Source organism: Oryctolagus cuniculus, chromosome 13, assembly GCF_964237555.1.
Source record: "Oryctolagus cuniculus chromosome 13, mOryCun1.1, whole genome shotgun sequence".
NCBI lineage: Eukaryota > Metazoa > Chordata > Mammalia > Lagomorpha > Leporidae > Oryctolagus > Oryctolagus cuniculus.
The window spans coordinates 27,577,229-27,593,430 of NC_091444.1; the positions used below are offsets into that span (position 1 = coordinate 27,577,229).

The 16,202-nt window shown below is 38.2% G+C and overlaps 1 protein-coding gene across 4 annotated transcripts in view; it reads left to right on the top strand.

Annotated features, from left to right (window-relative positions):
* The window catches only part of RPS6KC1 (ribosomal protein S6 kinase C1), a 183,155-nt gene extending 171,074 nt beyond the window's left edge, over nt 1-12,081 (top strand). For all 4 annotated transcript variants that reach the window (XM_002717514.5, XM_017347788.3, XM_070055300.1 and 1 more), the window contains 2 exons: nt 1,257-1,352; nt 8,823-12,081. In XM_002717514.5, coding sequence (XP_002717560.1) covers nt 1,257-1,352; nt 8,823-8,933 — 207 coding nt within the window. In that variant the 3' untranslated portion in view covers nt 8,934-12,081. The remainder of the gene's footprint in view (nt 1-1,256; nt 1,353-8,822) is intronic.
* The last annotated feature ends 4,121 nt before the right edge of the window (nt 12,082-16,202 follow it).

Consider the following 16,202-nt stretch of genomic DNA (forward strand, 5'->3'; position numbering starts at 1 on the left):
AAAAAATCTTTAAAAAATTATTTTTACTGTATTTGAAAAAGAGAGAGAGAGAGACAGAGACAGAGAGACAGAGACAGACATGTCTTCCATTAGCTAGTTCACATATCTTCTATTAGCTAGTTCACTCTTCAAATGCCCTCAGCAGACAGGGCTGGGCTAGACTGAAGCCCAGGAGGGTCTCCCACATGGGTAGCAGGAGCCCAGGTACTTCAGCCATCACCTACTGCCTGCTATAGTCCACATTAGCAGTCAGTGGAATTGGGAGTGGAGGAGCTGAGTTTCAGACCAGCACTCTGACACAGCATGTGGGTGTCCCTAACAGTGTCTTAACTGCTGAGCCAGATGCCTGCTGTAATAACCTTTACATATGATGTTTGAGATTAATAGACTTTAGTAAAGGAAATGAGCAATTATGCTCTTTTTGTAAAATTTATTTATTTTTAAGATTTATTTATTATTTGAAAGGCAGAGTTACGGAGAGGCAGAGGTAGAGAGGTCTTCCAATCCTTTGGTTCACTCCCCAGATGGATGCAATGGCCGGAGCTGCACCGATCTGAAGCCAGGAGCCAGGACTTCTTCTGGGTCTCCCACATGGGTGCAGGGGCCCAAGGACTTAGGCCATCTTCTACTGCTTTTCCAAGCCATAGCAAAGAACTGGATGGGAAGTGGAGCAGCCGGGATTCGAACTGGTGCCCATATGGGATGCCAGCACTGCAGGCGGTGGCTTTACCTGCTATGCCACACAGCACCAACTCCAAGCAGTTACACTCTTAGAAATAGTCAAGTACCTTCAATGTGTGGATAATACCAACTTAACGACTGTTGTGAAGTTGACATGTGTAAATCAGCTTTGTGTACATTTGAACTATAAAGTGCTATACCAACATGAATTATCAACACATTCTGAAAATTTGAAGATTTAATTTTAAAAGAACACCGATTATTTAAGAGATATTAACTCCCATGTTAGTAATGTAAATTTTTCTGTTATGAGTCATTCATCTTATCATGAAGGGAAAGGGAGCTGTAACATACTGAGCTCTCTGTGACCATGCTGATTGTCTGCCTTTGTTTCAGTTAGAAGTTCTGTGGCCTCATAGCCCTCAGGCTCAATTGCTTAGGTGGAACTGTGTTAATTATTATACTTCCAATTGAGGTAATTGTTAAGCTTTCTGTACTTGCTGTCCATAAATCCTGTGATGGATTAGACAATGGTGTTATTTGGGATAAGAAGTGTTCCTGATTGATTGTTACAGACTCTGGTAGAGTGCCATCCAGCAGGAATAAACACTCACACTACCCTGAACATGCCAGAATGTGTCTCTGAAGAGGCTCGCTCACTCATTCAACAGGTAATTTAATTGACTTATTGGCCAAGTTTATCAGCCATGCAACTTAGCAGAGCCTGAAAGCTCCAAAACTTTAAAAGAAATTAGTTTTGAGCAAGAGAGACTCATTTATGATTGCACATTCAGAACTTATACTGTGTATCCTTAGGCTTCTGCTCTTACTGGAGTATTGGTAGGATCAGAGAAGACAGAGAAGATAGTTAAAACTTTTTTTTTTTTTTTTTAATGAAGGCTGATGGTTAGTTCCATATGTTTGTGTTGGTGTGAGATTTTAGTATTGCTTTTAGCTTGTGTGGGCTGTTCTGTTTTTGCTATTGATTTTGTAACTGTTTATGAATAGGTATTTTTAATCTTTTAAATTTACAAATAGTGAGGGGCTACTCAGGTTGATTAGGAGAGAACTGTTGTTAGAAAATCTTGTCAAGTTAGATCATTCTACGGCTTCATCCATATGGAACTTGGACATTGATGTTAATTCATACAGTTCTGGTGGCTTTGATGAAAGAATATTGATAATAGAAGGTCAGTATCCCAGCAATGGGCTTGGAACTCAAGCATGCTTCTTTTATTCATTCCCAATATTTAAAATACTCCTCTAGTTTTTTTTAATTTAATTTAATTTATTTTATTTATTTATTTTTTATTTTTTGACAGGCAGAGTGGACAGTGAAAGAGAGAGAGAGAGAGAAAGGTCTTCCTTTGCTGTTGGTTCACCCTCCAATGGCCACCGTGGCCGGCGCGCTGCGGCCGGCGCACCGCGCTGATCCAATGGCAGGAGCCAGGTACTTATCCTGGTCTCCCATGGGGTGCAGGGCCCATGTACTTGGGCCATCCTCCACTGCACTCCCTGGCCACAGCAGAGGGCTGGCCTGGAAGAGGGGCAACTGGGACAGAATCCAGCATCCCGACCGGGACTAGAACCCGGTGTGCTGGCGCCGCAAGGTGGAGGATTAGCCTAGTGAGCCGCGGCGCTGGCCTCTAGTTTTGAATAATGAGTTTTGTGCAGTAAACTGAAGACTGCTAGTTTTGTAGAATGTTAGGCTTATAGCAAATGAGCAAGAATGGTCAGGCCTGGGTTCCTTATAGTTTATGAAAAACATAAAGGAAAAGGTTATTTGAAAAAGAACAAGTAAAATTATTTAATACAACATGTTTTTTAAAAAAATAATCAGGGAAAACAAATGAACAGCAAAGAAAAAAGGATTGGGAAGAATCTGTTAAGACAATTAACTGGTATTCTCATAAAGAGTGATTTTGGTGTAATTCAGCAGATATTTAATGCAAGGACAGTGTTATACACTACATAGATAAGACTCAGAAATAACTGACACAAGGTAGAATTTGATAAAGGCTATCAAAGATGTTTAAAAACTATTTTGGCAAGTAAAGAGAGAAGGTGTTACAGTCAGTGCAGTGCAGGAAAGATTTTATGGAGTTAATATTATTTTTGCTGGACCATAGACAGGATTTAATCATGGCAAGGGAGTGTGTGGGGGAATTGGCTAGGTGGAATGAACAGCTCAGACAGACAATGAAGGAATCAGAAAGACTCAGTTTAGGAAATGAAAAATCTGGTTAATCTGAGGTGGAATGCTTACTGTAAAGATGAACAATAGTAGTATGTGAGTGTAAAAAGGGAAACTGTGGTTCTTTTTTATAAACACCAAGGTAGAGTAGTGGTGGTAGTTCATTCATCAAAAATTTGAGATTTGGAGATTTTGTACAGAAGAAAGAGAGGATCAGAGTTGTACTCGAAAGATCACTTTACCCAGATTCTGTAAAATATAATCAAGTTGGAAATACAAAGATGAGAATACCCCAGTCACTTTGGATCATCTTAATGGAAAATAATGAATAGCTATTCATTTGATCTCATCTTATTTGGGGGCACAAGGTAAGCATTTTTTGGTAAATAATTTTAAAGAAGGATAATAACTGCTGGTTTTTGTTGTTGTTGTTGTTTGTTTCTTTTCCTTAAAGAAATAGTCAAGTTATTGAGGGTAGAATTACCACAATAGTATGTCATGTTCTGTCCCTGTCTTTATTAGAACTTAATAGGAGTCTAGGTATGTTAAATCCCAGGATGCAGACACCATAACTTAGAGTGGAATGAGTCTTCGTCATTGGCCTGCCTAAGGAAACCAGCACTCATGTTGAGGAAACATCGTCAGGAAAGGGAAAAGGGGGCTCTTGACATGATTAGCAATTTGTCATTTTGACTTTCCTCTTCCACTACCTCACAGGTCAGAGGTTATTTAAAAAAAAATCAAAAATGATTTATTTGGAAATAATTATTCTGCTTTGATGAAATTCTCTCCTTTTTGGTCTCTCAGTTCCTTGCTTTGTTCTTAGATTTCATAATCCCCTGTCCCCATGGTTCAGTCATCTGTCCCAGTCAAGTGAATGGTGCTGAAGTAAATATACTTCCTCTCGAAGTGCAAAACACTCCTCAGGTGTGTGTTTGTGCTTTGCAGCGGTTAGGTAATTGTGGCACAGTCGCTTTCAGTTAAAAGGTATTATGTGAGGAGACCCACAACAGACTTCTGTGCCCTGCGGCTCAGCTCTGTCACCTGTTCTTGCGGGGGGACGTTAGCAGTGGCTGTCTTGGATGCTGTATCTGGAATGTGCCACTAGCTGACACATTCTCTTCACCAACAGAATCGTTGTGTGATCTCTGTTGCTACCTGTTACAGTGTGTAAAATGGCAGGATAAGCAAGATAGTCATGCGTAAACCAATTTTGCCTTTGTGTATGGATTTATATTTGCAAATATGTGGAGAAATCCATGAACTAAGTAAATTGACTTCAATAAAAGTCAAAATATGAACCTTTGGAATTTCACATTCGAAGTCATGTTTTAGAAAGAGTGGGTAGAAAAGCCAGTTGTAACAAAGCTGAAAGAACTGATATGTTATATATATATATATATATATATTTCCTGAAATATTAAAGAATATAATGCTAGACCTATGAATAGACATGAATTTGTTGATTGTGAAAACAGGTTTGATAGACTTAGGATATTTCTATATGTTTTATAATAAGAGCTTTCTCTTAACACATTTTAACAGTTTCTAATATAAAAATTCTTTGAGTAATTTGTTTCACTAAAAAGTAATAGGAGCATTTTGTATACTAGACATAAGAATTCCAAGTGAAAAGACAAGTTAGTGTTTTGAAGTATATACTTCATTCCCTTTATGGATTTGGTAATATTGAAGTAAACTAATAGATTCTTGGCATTTGTAGATCGCACATTCATCGAGTAGTGTGATATGGATAAGGCTTAGATTTTGGAGTCAAAATTCAAACCCTAACATTGCCATTTGCTACCGATATAAAACAACTTACTTAATTTTTCTGAGCCTCTTCTCATCTGTAAAATGCAGATAATAAGAGTAGCTCGTTGTAGAGTTGTTGTGAATAAAATGATCTACATTAAGCACTGAGAATAATGCCTGGCATACCATAAATGTTATACAAAAGTTTGTTATTGTTGTTGTTATTTAAGATTTATTTTTTATTTATTTAAAAGACAGAGTTACAGGGAGAGGAAGAGAGACAGGGAGAGAGAGCTCTTCTATCCACTGGCTCCTTCCACAAATGGCTGGCCAGGATGAAGCAAGGAGCCCAGAGCTTTCTCTGAGTCTCCCACGTGGGTGCACGGGCCCAAGCACTTGGGCCATCCTCCACTGCCTTCCCAGGCATATCAGCTGAATCTGAAGTGGTTACAGCCAAGCCTCGAACTGGTACCCAAATGGAATGCTGGCATTGCAGGTGGAGGCCCAACCTGCTACATCACAACATTGTTTAAAGTTCATGACAATCATTTTTAATTTGATGACACATTTATTTGAATTATAAGTCTATTCACATAAGAATAAGACAGCTGCTTGTGATGCAGGTGAAAAGATCTAAAACAGCAGTGGAATGACACATAAGAGGCAATCCACTGATATTTATCATATAAATAGTTGAATTAATGTATATGAATGATATAAAAAGTAGAAGTAGAGAAAAACAGGGAAAAAAGGAAGAAATTTTGGTTAAGTTTGAATAGTGGAATTTCCTATATATAGGATCATTAATGTTGTGAAGAAATAATTAAATATTTCAGTTGCACTTGGCAATATTCTGTAGGAAGAAATATTTATTGTAGGTGTATTCTCAATTTTGAGTGGCTGTGGCTGCATGAAGGAGGTAGCAAGTACTGTCCCATAAAAAATTACTAAGTTGGATGTAATTACTAAAACCATGTTGTAATCCTGCAGTAACCACTAAAATACCCTAAAACAAACTGGTAAGGGAAATTCAGTAGAACTAAAATGGTACAGGAAAAATAGTTAACAGTTACAAAAGAAAGCAGTAAATGAATAACAAAAATGACAATGGGAGACAAGTAGTAAAGTAGCATATATAAACCTACCATATCAATAATTAGATTCAAATCATTAAATCATTAAATTCAGTAATTCAGATGTCTGCCCTTTTTTGGGCAGACATTATTAAATTGGGTAAAAAATTAAGATCCAACTCTCTTATATTTCAAAAATCTCTTAGATAGACTATAGAAACAGTAACCATAGAGGGAGGGAGTGGCTATATTAAGTACAATAAAGTAAATGGTAAGATAAGAACCCTACTAGAATTATGTTTCATAATGATAAAAGAGTGAATACATAGGACACTATTAGAATTACAAATTACTACATGCCAGTAATGGCCTTAAAACATGTGAGATGGAATCTAATTGAATTGAAAAATAGACAATCCACTAAATACTAGATGGAGGCTTTTTTATCCCATTCTTAATAATTGATAAGAAATCAGGGAAGATTTAGACAACTCAACATTGTTAAACAACACTTACTGAAATGTATAGAACAATGCATCCACTGACTCAGAATACATATTTTACCAAGTACCTAAGCTTCAATATAGATGATATGCTAGGCCATAAAACAAGTTTCAGTATTTAAAAGGATTGAAATCACATAATGTACTCTGACCGTAACACAGTTTTTAAATTAAGAATCAGCAATAGAAAGAGATTTTATGGCTCATAAATATTTTGAAATTAACACACTTCTAGGTTATGTATGGGTCCAAGAAGAAATCCTAAGAAAAGGTAGGAAATGTTTTTAACTGACTGAAAGTGAACATACAGTACACCATAATTTGTAGGATGGAGCTAAAAAAGCAGTTCTTAAAGAAAATGTATGGCTTTAAATACCTATATAGAGAAAAAAGAAAAGTTCTCAAGTCAAAATGTAAGTTTGCACTTTATGGAACTATGGAAAGAAGCAAAATGACTCCAAAGCAAGTAGAGGAAAGGAAGCAGAAGTCAAAAAGCAAAATTAGAGAAGAATCAAGAAAATCACAAGTTGTTTTTTTAAAGTTGTATACCAGTTTTTAAATTGTATATGAAAAGGAAGAGAACCTAGAATATCTAAAATTTTGAAAAGAGAGCAAATTTGGAGGACTTACACTGATAAAGCCATGATAATTAAGACAACAGTGTATTTTTTAATAAATGGTGCTAGGAATCAAATATTCACATGCTAAAAACAAAATGAGCTCAAACCTTTACTTCACACTATATACAAAATTTAACACAAGTAGTTCATAGACGTCTGTGTAATATATATAAGCTAAAGCTATAAAAATCATAGAAGAAAACATAGGAGAAAGTCTTTATGACTTTGGGTAATGCACAGTTACTAGAAGTGACACCAAAAGCATGCTCTCATAAAAAGAAAAATATTAAATTAGACTTCATTAAAGTGAAATACATTGCCCTTCCAAAGGCATCATTTAGAAAATGAAAAGACAACTCACAGACTGTGAGAAAATATTTGCAAATCTTCTATCTGATAAAGGACTTGTATTCAAATGTAGAAAGAATGCTTGTAACTCAAGTTAGACAACTCAGGTGGACAAAAGATTAGGTGTTTCATTAAGGAAGCTGTAAGGACATGAGAAGATGCTCAACATCTAGGGAATGCAAATTGGAACTGTAACAAGATACCACCAATACCCACCAGAAAGACACTTATCAGAGAGACAGTGGCAACTGTTGTTGAGGGTATAGAGAAACCAGAACCCTCACACTCTGCTGGTGGGAATGTAAAATAGTACAGCCACTTGAGAAAAGTTTGGCAATTTCTTAAAATTTTAAGCCTAAACCTAGCGTGTGAACCAGCAATTCTATATCTAAAGATATGCTTGAGAGATGAAAACATATCCACACAAAGGCATACACATGAATGTTAATAGCTACATTATTCATGGTAGCCCCAAACTGGGAAAGTCCAAATATCCATTAATTAATTATTGAATGGATTAACAAAATGTGGTATATTCAACCACTGGAATACTATTCAGATGTGACTAGGATCATCTATTCACATAGATAACTGCTATACGGTGGCTGTTAATACCTGCTATACTGTGGATGTTAATTCCTGCTATACTGCGGATGGGTCTCAAAAACATGCTAAATGAAAGAAGGAGCTGCAGAATACTACACAAAGTTTGTGATTTTATTGACATGGAATGTCAGAAAGGGAACATTTATAGGCACAGAAAACAGCTCAGTGAGTACCTGGGACTGGGAATGGGAGTGAGGAGTAACTGCAAATGGCATAGGGAAATTTTTAGCATAATCAGAATGTTCTAAAACTGGTTTATGATGATGGTTATGTATTGGTAACTTAACTAAAAATCATTAAATTGTACAGTCTCAATAGGTGAACTTTTTATCATGTAAGTTATCCCTGTGCAAATCTATTAGGACAGGAATCTGAGGGTGCATGAGTGTCTGAAGGCATTTTCTCCCAGCATGCCCAGCAGCCAACATCATCATATATGACTGCTTCATTTTCTCACATTACTAGCAATCTTGTTAAATGTTACATTATTAACTTTCTTTATACTTGATTCCTTTTTCTGAAGAATTCAAACATTGATTCATTCACTGGATCATGAGTCAGCTATTCCAAGAAAGTGGTTTTGGAACTGGAACTAGCTTATTCAGACTTTAGGTAGAGTTCAGTACCTATATACAGTGAACATGTAGAGTTCAGTACAAATCAAAAGACATTGTGCCTCCCAGACTTCCTGGTCATGAAGTACCTGGCTTTCTCAGAGTTTAGTGCGGTGTCTAATTATTCTCATCATGTACTCTTGGAACAGGGCATTGGCAGGTGTTACTATCTTATTACACTATATGAGGACGAGGAAAACAAAGTGAGTTACTCAGGGTCATGTTTCAAATCAGTAAAAAAGCCATAAACTCAGTTCAGATATTCCTCCCCACCCCACAGCTAGAACCTTTCAAGAAAACATAGTCAGGTGGCTGCTAATCAAGTCCATATGTCACTGGGTTGAATTCAGTTCTTTTCTCTCATATATTTTGTTTTCCTTTGATTTGCCAGTTGGATTCTTGTTGCTCACTAAATTCTTATTTTTTAGCTCTTGCAGTTCAACCCACTGGAGCGCCTTGGTGCTGGAGTTGCTGGTGTTGAAGACATCAAATCGCATCCATTTTTCACCCCTGTGGATTGGGCAGAACTGATGAGATGAACCCAGAGCAGGGTTATTTTCACCCAATATGATTTTCTGTGTGACAGGCACAGTCACTATGGAGCACCAAAGCATCTGGATAAAGACCTTTGAGGAAATGGAAGGAAAGGCTAAGAGAGATTCATTTGCAGTTTCCACCTGGACAACATATTAGTTAATCTTGTCACGGGCTGTTGTATGCACACCTGTAACTGAGGTGTGACTTTAATGTAATTTATATTTGGTGTCGCGGATGAGTTGTAGAGCCAACTGAAGGAACAGTGCTCTTCCGAAAGTTCTCTGATAAGAAGCTCTGAGTGCAGCATTAAGTTTTGCTTGAAAGAAGGACCCTTACATGGCAGCTAACAGTGCTTTGCGCTAACTAGGATTGGTCTGATTAAATTAATATGGTGAATAATACACTAACGTGCTTCATGAAGGCTATCATTCATGGGACTTACACAGTGCGAAAAAGGAATGTACACATAATATCTGAGCAGAAACTGTACTGTGATGCTGATGATTAACACATCTTGAATGTGGTCCCAGGTTAATTCTGTGAGAAGAAAACACTCTTGTGTTCTCAGTTTTGTGCTTTGTGACTGATACTTGCTTATGTAGAGAAGGGTTCATGGAAACACTCACTTTTGTCCTCTTCCATTTCATCTTTCTTTTCCTGTCTTTCCAGTTCATGTTCTTCAGACTGCTGCTAGCACACATACAACAGAAAAGGGAAGGCAGTATTTATTCCTCCAAATTATATCAACTTAATAAAACTAAGAAATCATGATGTAAAATAAACATGGTAAACATTTAGATCTCTCCTTCATTAAGTAGCTTAATATTTTTACTTTTAATATTTATTATTATTATTGTTATTATTATTATTTTAGGTCTCTGTTCCTTTCTTTTTGGATTACTGGTTTCACTTGGTTCTCCTGTTTGACTCTATTTTACCTGTGGGCTTTGTGTCCCAAGAACCAAAGGATCTCATGGAAATGCACTTGAATGGCAATCCTATTTTATTACTTAGAGTGATGAGGCCTCCAGGTTTGAACTCCTGATATACCTGATGTACCTGATGTAGGGAGAATGAGTAGTCACACATCTCCAGACGTTTGCATTTGTTGTTTCTTTTTGTTGCTAAAGAAATTACAGAAATTTGTAAAATGCTTTAAGTGTTAATGTCCGTTTTTTAAACTTTATCCAAAGAAGAAAAAGTCAGTCTTTCAAAGTTAGAAGTCACCAGAAAGAATTGAAATTTGCTGTATGTTTTAATCTTTGTATTTTCGAAATCTGTGCAAGAAAGAATCCATAGCTATCCAAGAGCATTTGCAAAGCTTTCATCTGCCCTTGACCAGATCCTCCCACCAAATTAAATGGAAACAGAAAATACTTCAGTGAAACAAAGGAAATGTGCAAGCATTTTTCCTTTTTCTATTATTCTGCTCCCTGTTTTCCTTTTTGGTCCCCTTGTAACCCAAACGCCAGCTGAAGGGCTGCAACAACACCAGGTTGGGAAACAGGTCACTAGGATCATAGCTCAATCAAGATGACATCACTCCCTGGAACTAGATTTCAACTCATCATCCCCTGGCCTCATAACAGGAACTCATGCAGGTGAGACCTAAGAATGACTTCCTGTGTAGGTCTGTAGGAAGTCTGCAAGTACTTAGCACTGGCCATTACAGAACTTCCTTCCAAAAGTGCCCTCTGACATGAAGTAGGACTTAACAACTAAGGTGACTATCCCTGCCCTACCATGTGATTTGGATCCTTTGTATTCAAGGGATAGTAATGTCAAAACATGTTTGTGAGGTCAGTCTGTGAACACAATTCCACTGCTTTAATTTCTCCCTCTTTTTCTCTGTTTGGAGCCTGTGCTTAATGTAAATAGTACCCTTCATAATCATGGTGGATATAAATTATTTTGGTAATAAACACACAGGGTAAATGACTGGAGTTCAACCCAAGTCTATTTGATGACTTATGCATGTTTTAAGCTCTAATGCTGTGAGTGCTTCTGTTTTTTGTTGCTGCAATAGATAGATAGATAGAGATATATTTTTTTTTAACTAGAGGGGTAAGTTTGGATCCAAAGTCATAAAAGAGAATTTCACTTAGTATTTCTCATTTCTTAATTGTAAAACAATATATTGTAAAACTCACCATTTTAACCATTTTTTATTATCTTTTTAAAAAAAGGGCTTACCTGTTTTAAAGGCAGAGAGAAAAAACTCTTCTATCTGCTGGTTCACTCCTCAGATGATTGCAACAGCCATGGATGAGTGCAGGCTGGGCCACACAGAACCCAGGAGACAGGAACTCCATCCAGGTCTCCCACATGGCTGGGAGGGTCCAAGTACTTGGGCCATCCTCCGCTGCCTTCCCAGACACATTTGCAAGACACTGAATTGGAAGCTGAGTAGTTGGGATTCAAACAGACACTCTGATCTGGGATTCTGGCTTCACAGGCAGCAGCTTAACCCATGGTGCCATTAATGCTGGCCCCTATTGTAACCTGTTGTAAGTATATGATTAAGTTGCCAATGCCATTCACTATTATTTTACAGTGCTCTTTATAGAAGGGCTTTTCCAGACAGGTTGCTAATACTGTTATGGTACAATGCCGCTTGTCTTAAGATGTGATATAAAAACCTACCATTTCCATTTCACACAGGAGTTAAGTTAAACTACTTAAGAATAAAAAAATGCCATCATTTTAGCAATTTGTTTTAAATGTGATATGTTAAGATTATTTGAGACTTAAATATTTTTAATGTGTTACAATAACTGAACTCTTGAATTTTATTTTTAATTGATAATAATTGTGTGTTTTTATCTTCTACAATGTTGTATTTCAATTCATTTATATATTGTGAAATTATCAAAACAGGTGTGAAATCATCAAAACAGGCTAATTAGCATTTAAAATCTACCTTAGCTATTTTGAAACATATAATACATTATTATTAACTATGGTCACCTTGCTGTACCGTGCATCTCTAGAACCTATTCCTCCTGTGTAATTGAAACATTGTATCCTCTGACCAGTGTGTCCCATTGTGCTACCTACCTCTGTACCCCCAGCATCTGGTTACAGTTTATCTGCTGTTTACTTTTTTGAACTAATTGAACTCTTGATAATATATTCAAACTTTGTCTTAAAGTTTTTTAAAAAAATTTTTTGACAGGCAGAGAGCATGAGTGAGCGAGCTCCCTCTACTGGCTCACTCCCCAAATATTCACAACAGCTGGGGCAAGGGCTAGGCTGGAGCTGAAGCCAGGAGCCAGGAATGCGATGCAGGTCTTCCACATGGATGGCAGGAACCCAATTACTTGAGTCACCTCCCTGGTGTCCCAGGGTCTGTCTGGAGCTTGAGCAGGGATTTAAACCCAGGAATTTGGATGAGGGGTGTAGGTATCTTAACCACTAGGCTATGCACCTGCTCCCTAAACTTCTGTTTCAAACAGCTTATTCACATTATTTTGGCTTTCATACTTATTGTGTCTTATTTAGGGCCAGTGTGAACCAAGATTGAGTTTTACTTTCATGCAATGTAGATACTGAAGATTATAAAATTTATAGATGATACTCCTGTTATGACTAGTAACATTAGGTTGAACTCACTTGCCCATTAGTCAGGAATATAAGTAGAATACAGTCTACCTACAGCTCTAAAAGACTCCTTGCTTCCCAAGGGTCCCTTATAGCATCTTTGTTGCACTCATGTATGGATTACTTTATAATGAAGGACAAAGCAAGAGACTTATTATTTTCTTTGGACAAGTTGTTTTAACTTCTATATGTCTAAATTCTCTGGGTCGTGGAGCTAGGTATTTCAAGCTCTTTCTTTGAGGTTCTGGAATATAATGGAGAACTGTAGAATGGTGCCCTGGTCTTATTTCTGTAACTAATTAGTGATAAAGCCTTAATCAAATACAATGTAATGAACCCATCCCCTCACCTTTGAATGACAGGGTAGGTAAATGCTAAGCTCTAGAAGTATGAGGTGTGTTTTCTATTTTTCAGAGTGAACTAGTTTGACAAACCAAACATTGAAAAAAAGACAAGATTAATAAAAATTTTAAATTGGCACTTAAATATTTTCTTATAATTATTTTTCTAGTAATCCCAGATTTTGTGTTGTTGCCATATACTTGCTGAGCTGCATAGCCCTTGGTAGGTATATGACTATAAAAATTATAAATAGAATAGATTATTATTTTAAAAAGATTATTTATTTGAAAGGCAGGGTTACAGAAGCACAGAGAAAGAGAGGCAGACAGACAGACAGGTCTACTCGCTGGTTCACTCCCCAAATGGTCGCAATAGCTGGTGCTGGGCTGATCTGAAGCCAGGAGACCGGTGCTTCTTCCAGGTCTGCCACGTGGGTACAGGAGCCCAAGGTCTTGGACCATCTTCTATTGCTTTCCCAGGCCATAGCAGAGAGGTGGATTGGAAGTGGGGCAGCCAGGATTCAAACCGGCGCCCATATGGGATGCCGGCACTGCAGGTGGCAGCTTTACTTGCTATGCCACAGCGCTTGCCCCAGAATAGATTATTAAGAGGTTCTGTTTCAGTCAGCTTCTACACTAGAAAAGGAGAGTTGAAGGCCCAGGTACACGGGCCTTTCTGTTCATATTTATAATGTAGAGCATTAGCCTCTACCAGTCTAGGTAATTGGGATTTTAGAGTATTTGATGTCTGCTCAGCTCATTTTAAGGAATTTAGTAACAAGCCCTCCTATTGCAGGGTTACTAAATGGCAAAAGCTGTGAGGTCAGCTATTTCTAAATATAGTTGTAAACATGATAGCAGTAGGGAAATGCGAAGCAATGTACTACAGGTTTTTGTGCCTTGGCATCACTTACTCTCTCAAGAGCAGTAAAAAGGAAACCAGAACACAGGCTTCCTCTGGGGTAAGATTTATGATTGTGGTGCTATGTAGTCAGATAGTATGACTTTGTATTTTTTTTTTTTTTTGTCCCCATCACATGACTTCTTGCCTTGATCAAGGTATCTCATCTCAGGGAGAAACAGAGGCACAGGCAATTTGTGAAGAGAGATAGTAACCTAAGTGAGGTCAGTCATCTCGGGCAGTGCAGTGGAGCACTTGTCAGGTGTTTTGGTCTAGGTTTCTGGAGCAGTAATAGAGCGTTGTCTTTGTAGAACTGGAGTGAAAGTGCAATTGTTTGTTCTTCCTCTGGAAGAGCTAGGCAGAAGCTGGAACAACTACTGTCCCAAGAGAAGACATGGTTTACCTGTCCTTGGAAAGGACTAAGTGACATCTAGAGTCAGGGCTATCTCTGTCTCCTGGCTGAGGCAGCTGGATGGTGGGTAGGAAAGGAAAGGGCCGTGCGTATCCGCAGAGGGCTGTGGATTTCTGTAGGGCAGGGGTACCTCTTACTGTGGTACAGGAGAATGGCAGGTGAAGCGGCTTTGGGGCACATACAGAATTGCTGGCAACCTGCTCTTGCAAATCTCAAAACCATTTCACATAAAATGGTAACTTCTAGGAAAGTTGATACAATTCTTCCCAAGGCTTAGATATTTGGTAGTGTTTGGAATCCACAAGGCAGAAGTTTGATCACCCCTGCTAAAAGAGGCAAAAGTCAAAGAGGACTATAAAGGAATTGGAGCCTGTCTCAGTGCCAACACAGTGATGGAAAGGTTATGTTGCTTTATCACGTGGGAGCTGTGCTCCTGTATAGAAGTGGCTCAGTAGAAACAGGTAGTACACAAGAAAAGGAGGTGTGATGTTAGCAAACATTAAAAAGAAGTTTGCAACACTTCAGGTTATCGTGGTTCTAGAAACAAAATATTGGATAATTGAAGGATCTGTGTTTAGCAACAAGATTCTAGTGATTAATGAAACTTCTTTAAAACTAAACTCCTGAGGCTGGTGTTGCAGTGCAGTAGGTAGACCCCACTTACAACGCCAGCATCCCATATTGGAGTGCTGCTTCAAGCCCTGGCTGCTCTGTTTCCAATCTAGCTCCCTGCTGATGCACCTGGGAAAGCAGCAGATAATGACCCAAGTAATTGGGCCCCTGCCACTCACATGGGAGATCTGAATGGAGTTTTGGCTCCTGTATTTGGCCTTGCCCAGCCCTGGCTATTTGAGGAGTGAACCAGCAGTTGGAAGATCTCTCTCTCTCTCTTTCTCTTTCAAATAAGTAAATACATCTTAACAACAACAACAACAAAAACCCTAAATGCTTCACCTGAGCATGCTTTCTTGTTCTTTTCCAATTTCATTTCCCTGTTCTCTCCTTATAGGTTTTTCTGGTCACTTACAGGGACGAGAAAGCAGCATAAATAATAAGTAGGACATCCTATGGTCAGTATGCGAGCATGCACAGGAGAGATCTGAGGAGCTGCAGGGCGCCTGCCTGCATTAGAGCAGTCCCTTGAAGTGTAAATAGGATTTTTAAACATAAGGGTTTGTTCCCCGTTTTTAAAATATTTCTTGGGAGAAGGGAAGTTTCCAAGGGCACATGAAAAGTTACAAAATAGCTGTGTACACAGGCATGGAGATGGGAACTTCAAAAACTGTAGGTTCTTTTTTGACTGGTTCTAGGTAAATGAACTTGACAGGCAGGTTAGGTCCAGGTTAAATGCCATGCTGAGACTTTGAACTTCATGTTCTAGATTGTAAGGAATTAGTGAAGGTTCTAAGAGAGCTGACATTATTACAGCCTGCTGTTAAAAAGACAGGTTTAGGGTGAGAATGGAGAGTAAACTGGAGGGAGAGAGATTAGACAGGAGAGCAGGTAGGAACTATGGGAGAAATTCAGTGCGAAAGAAAGCCCTGAAGTAGAATGGTGGAAGATAAAGGAGGGGCATGTGGGCATCCTCTCGTGCCCGTCTCTCCAGTGTACAGAGGATATTTTCTCTATCAAATAATTACTTTTCTTGCTTCTTGAAACCAGGAGATTACAGATTGTCGTTTGTGCAATCCCCTCCAAGGAGTCATCAGAGACACACTGGGAACTCTCATATACCTCTCCATGTGTTGATAATGATGTCAACTGCGCAGACCACAAAACCCATGGGCCCTATCCACTCTCTTTCCTCAGTTTGTGGCATTCCACCCACATATAAGATTTAAGATTTAACTTAAAAAAAAAAACATTTGCCATACTCACTTCATATGAAAACAGGGCTATTAATATCACATAATTTGAACTCATGGCAATGATTATAAATTGCAGGAAGAAGTGTATATGTCATGTAGATGTCATAATTCAGTGAAGATAATTTTTATAACTACATACCAAATAATAT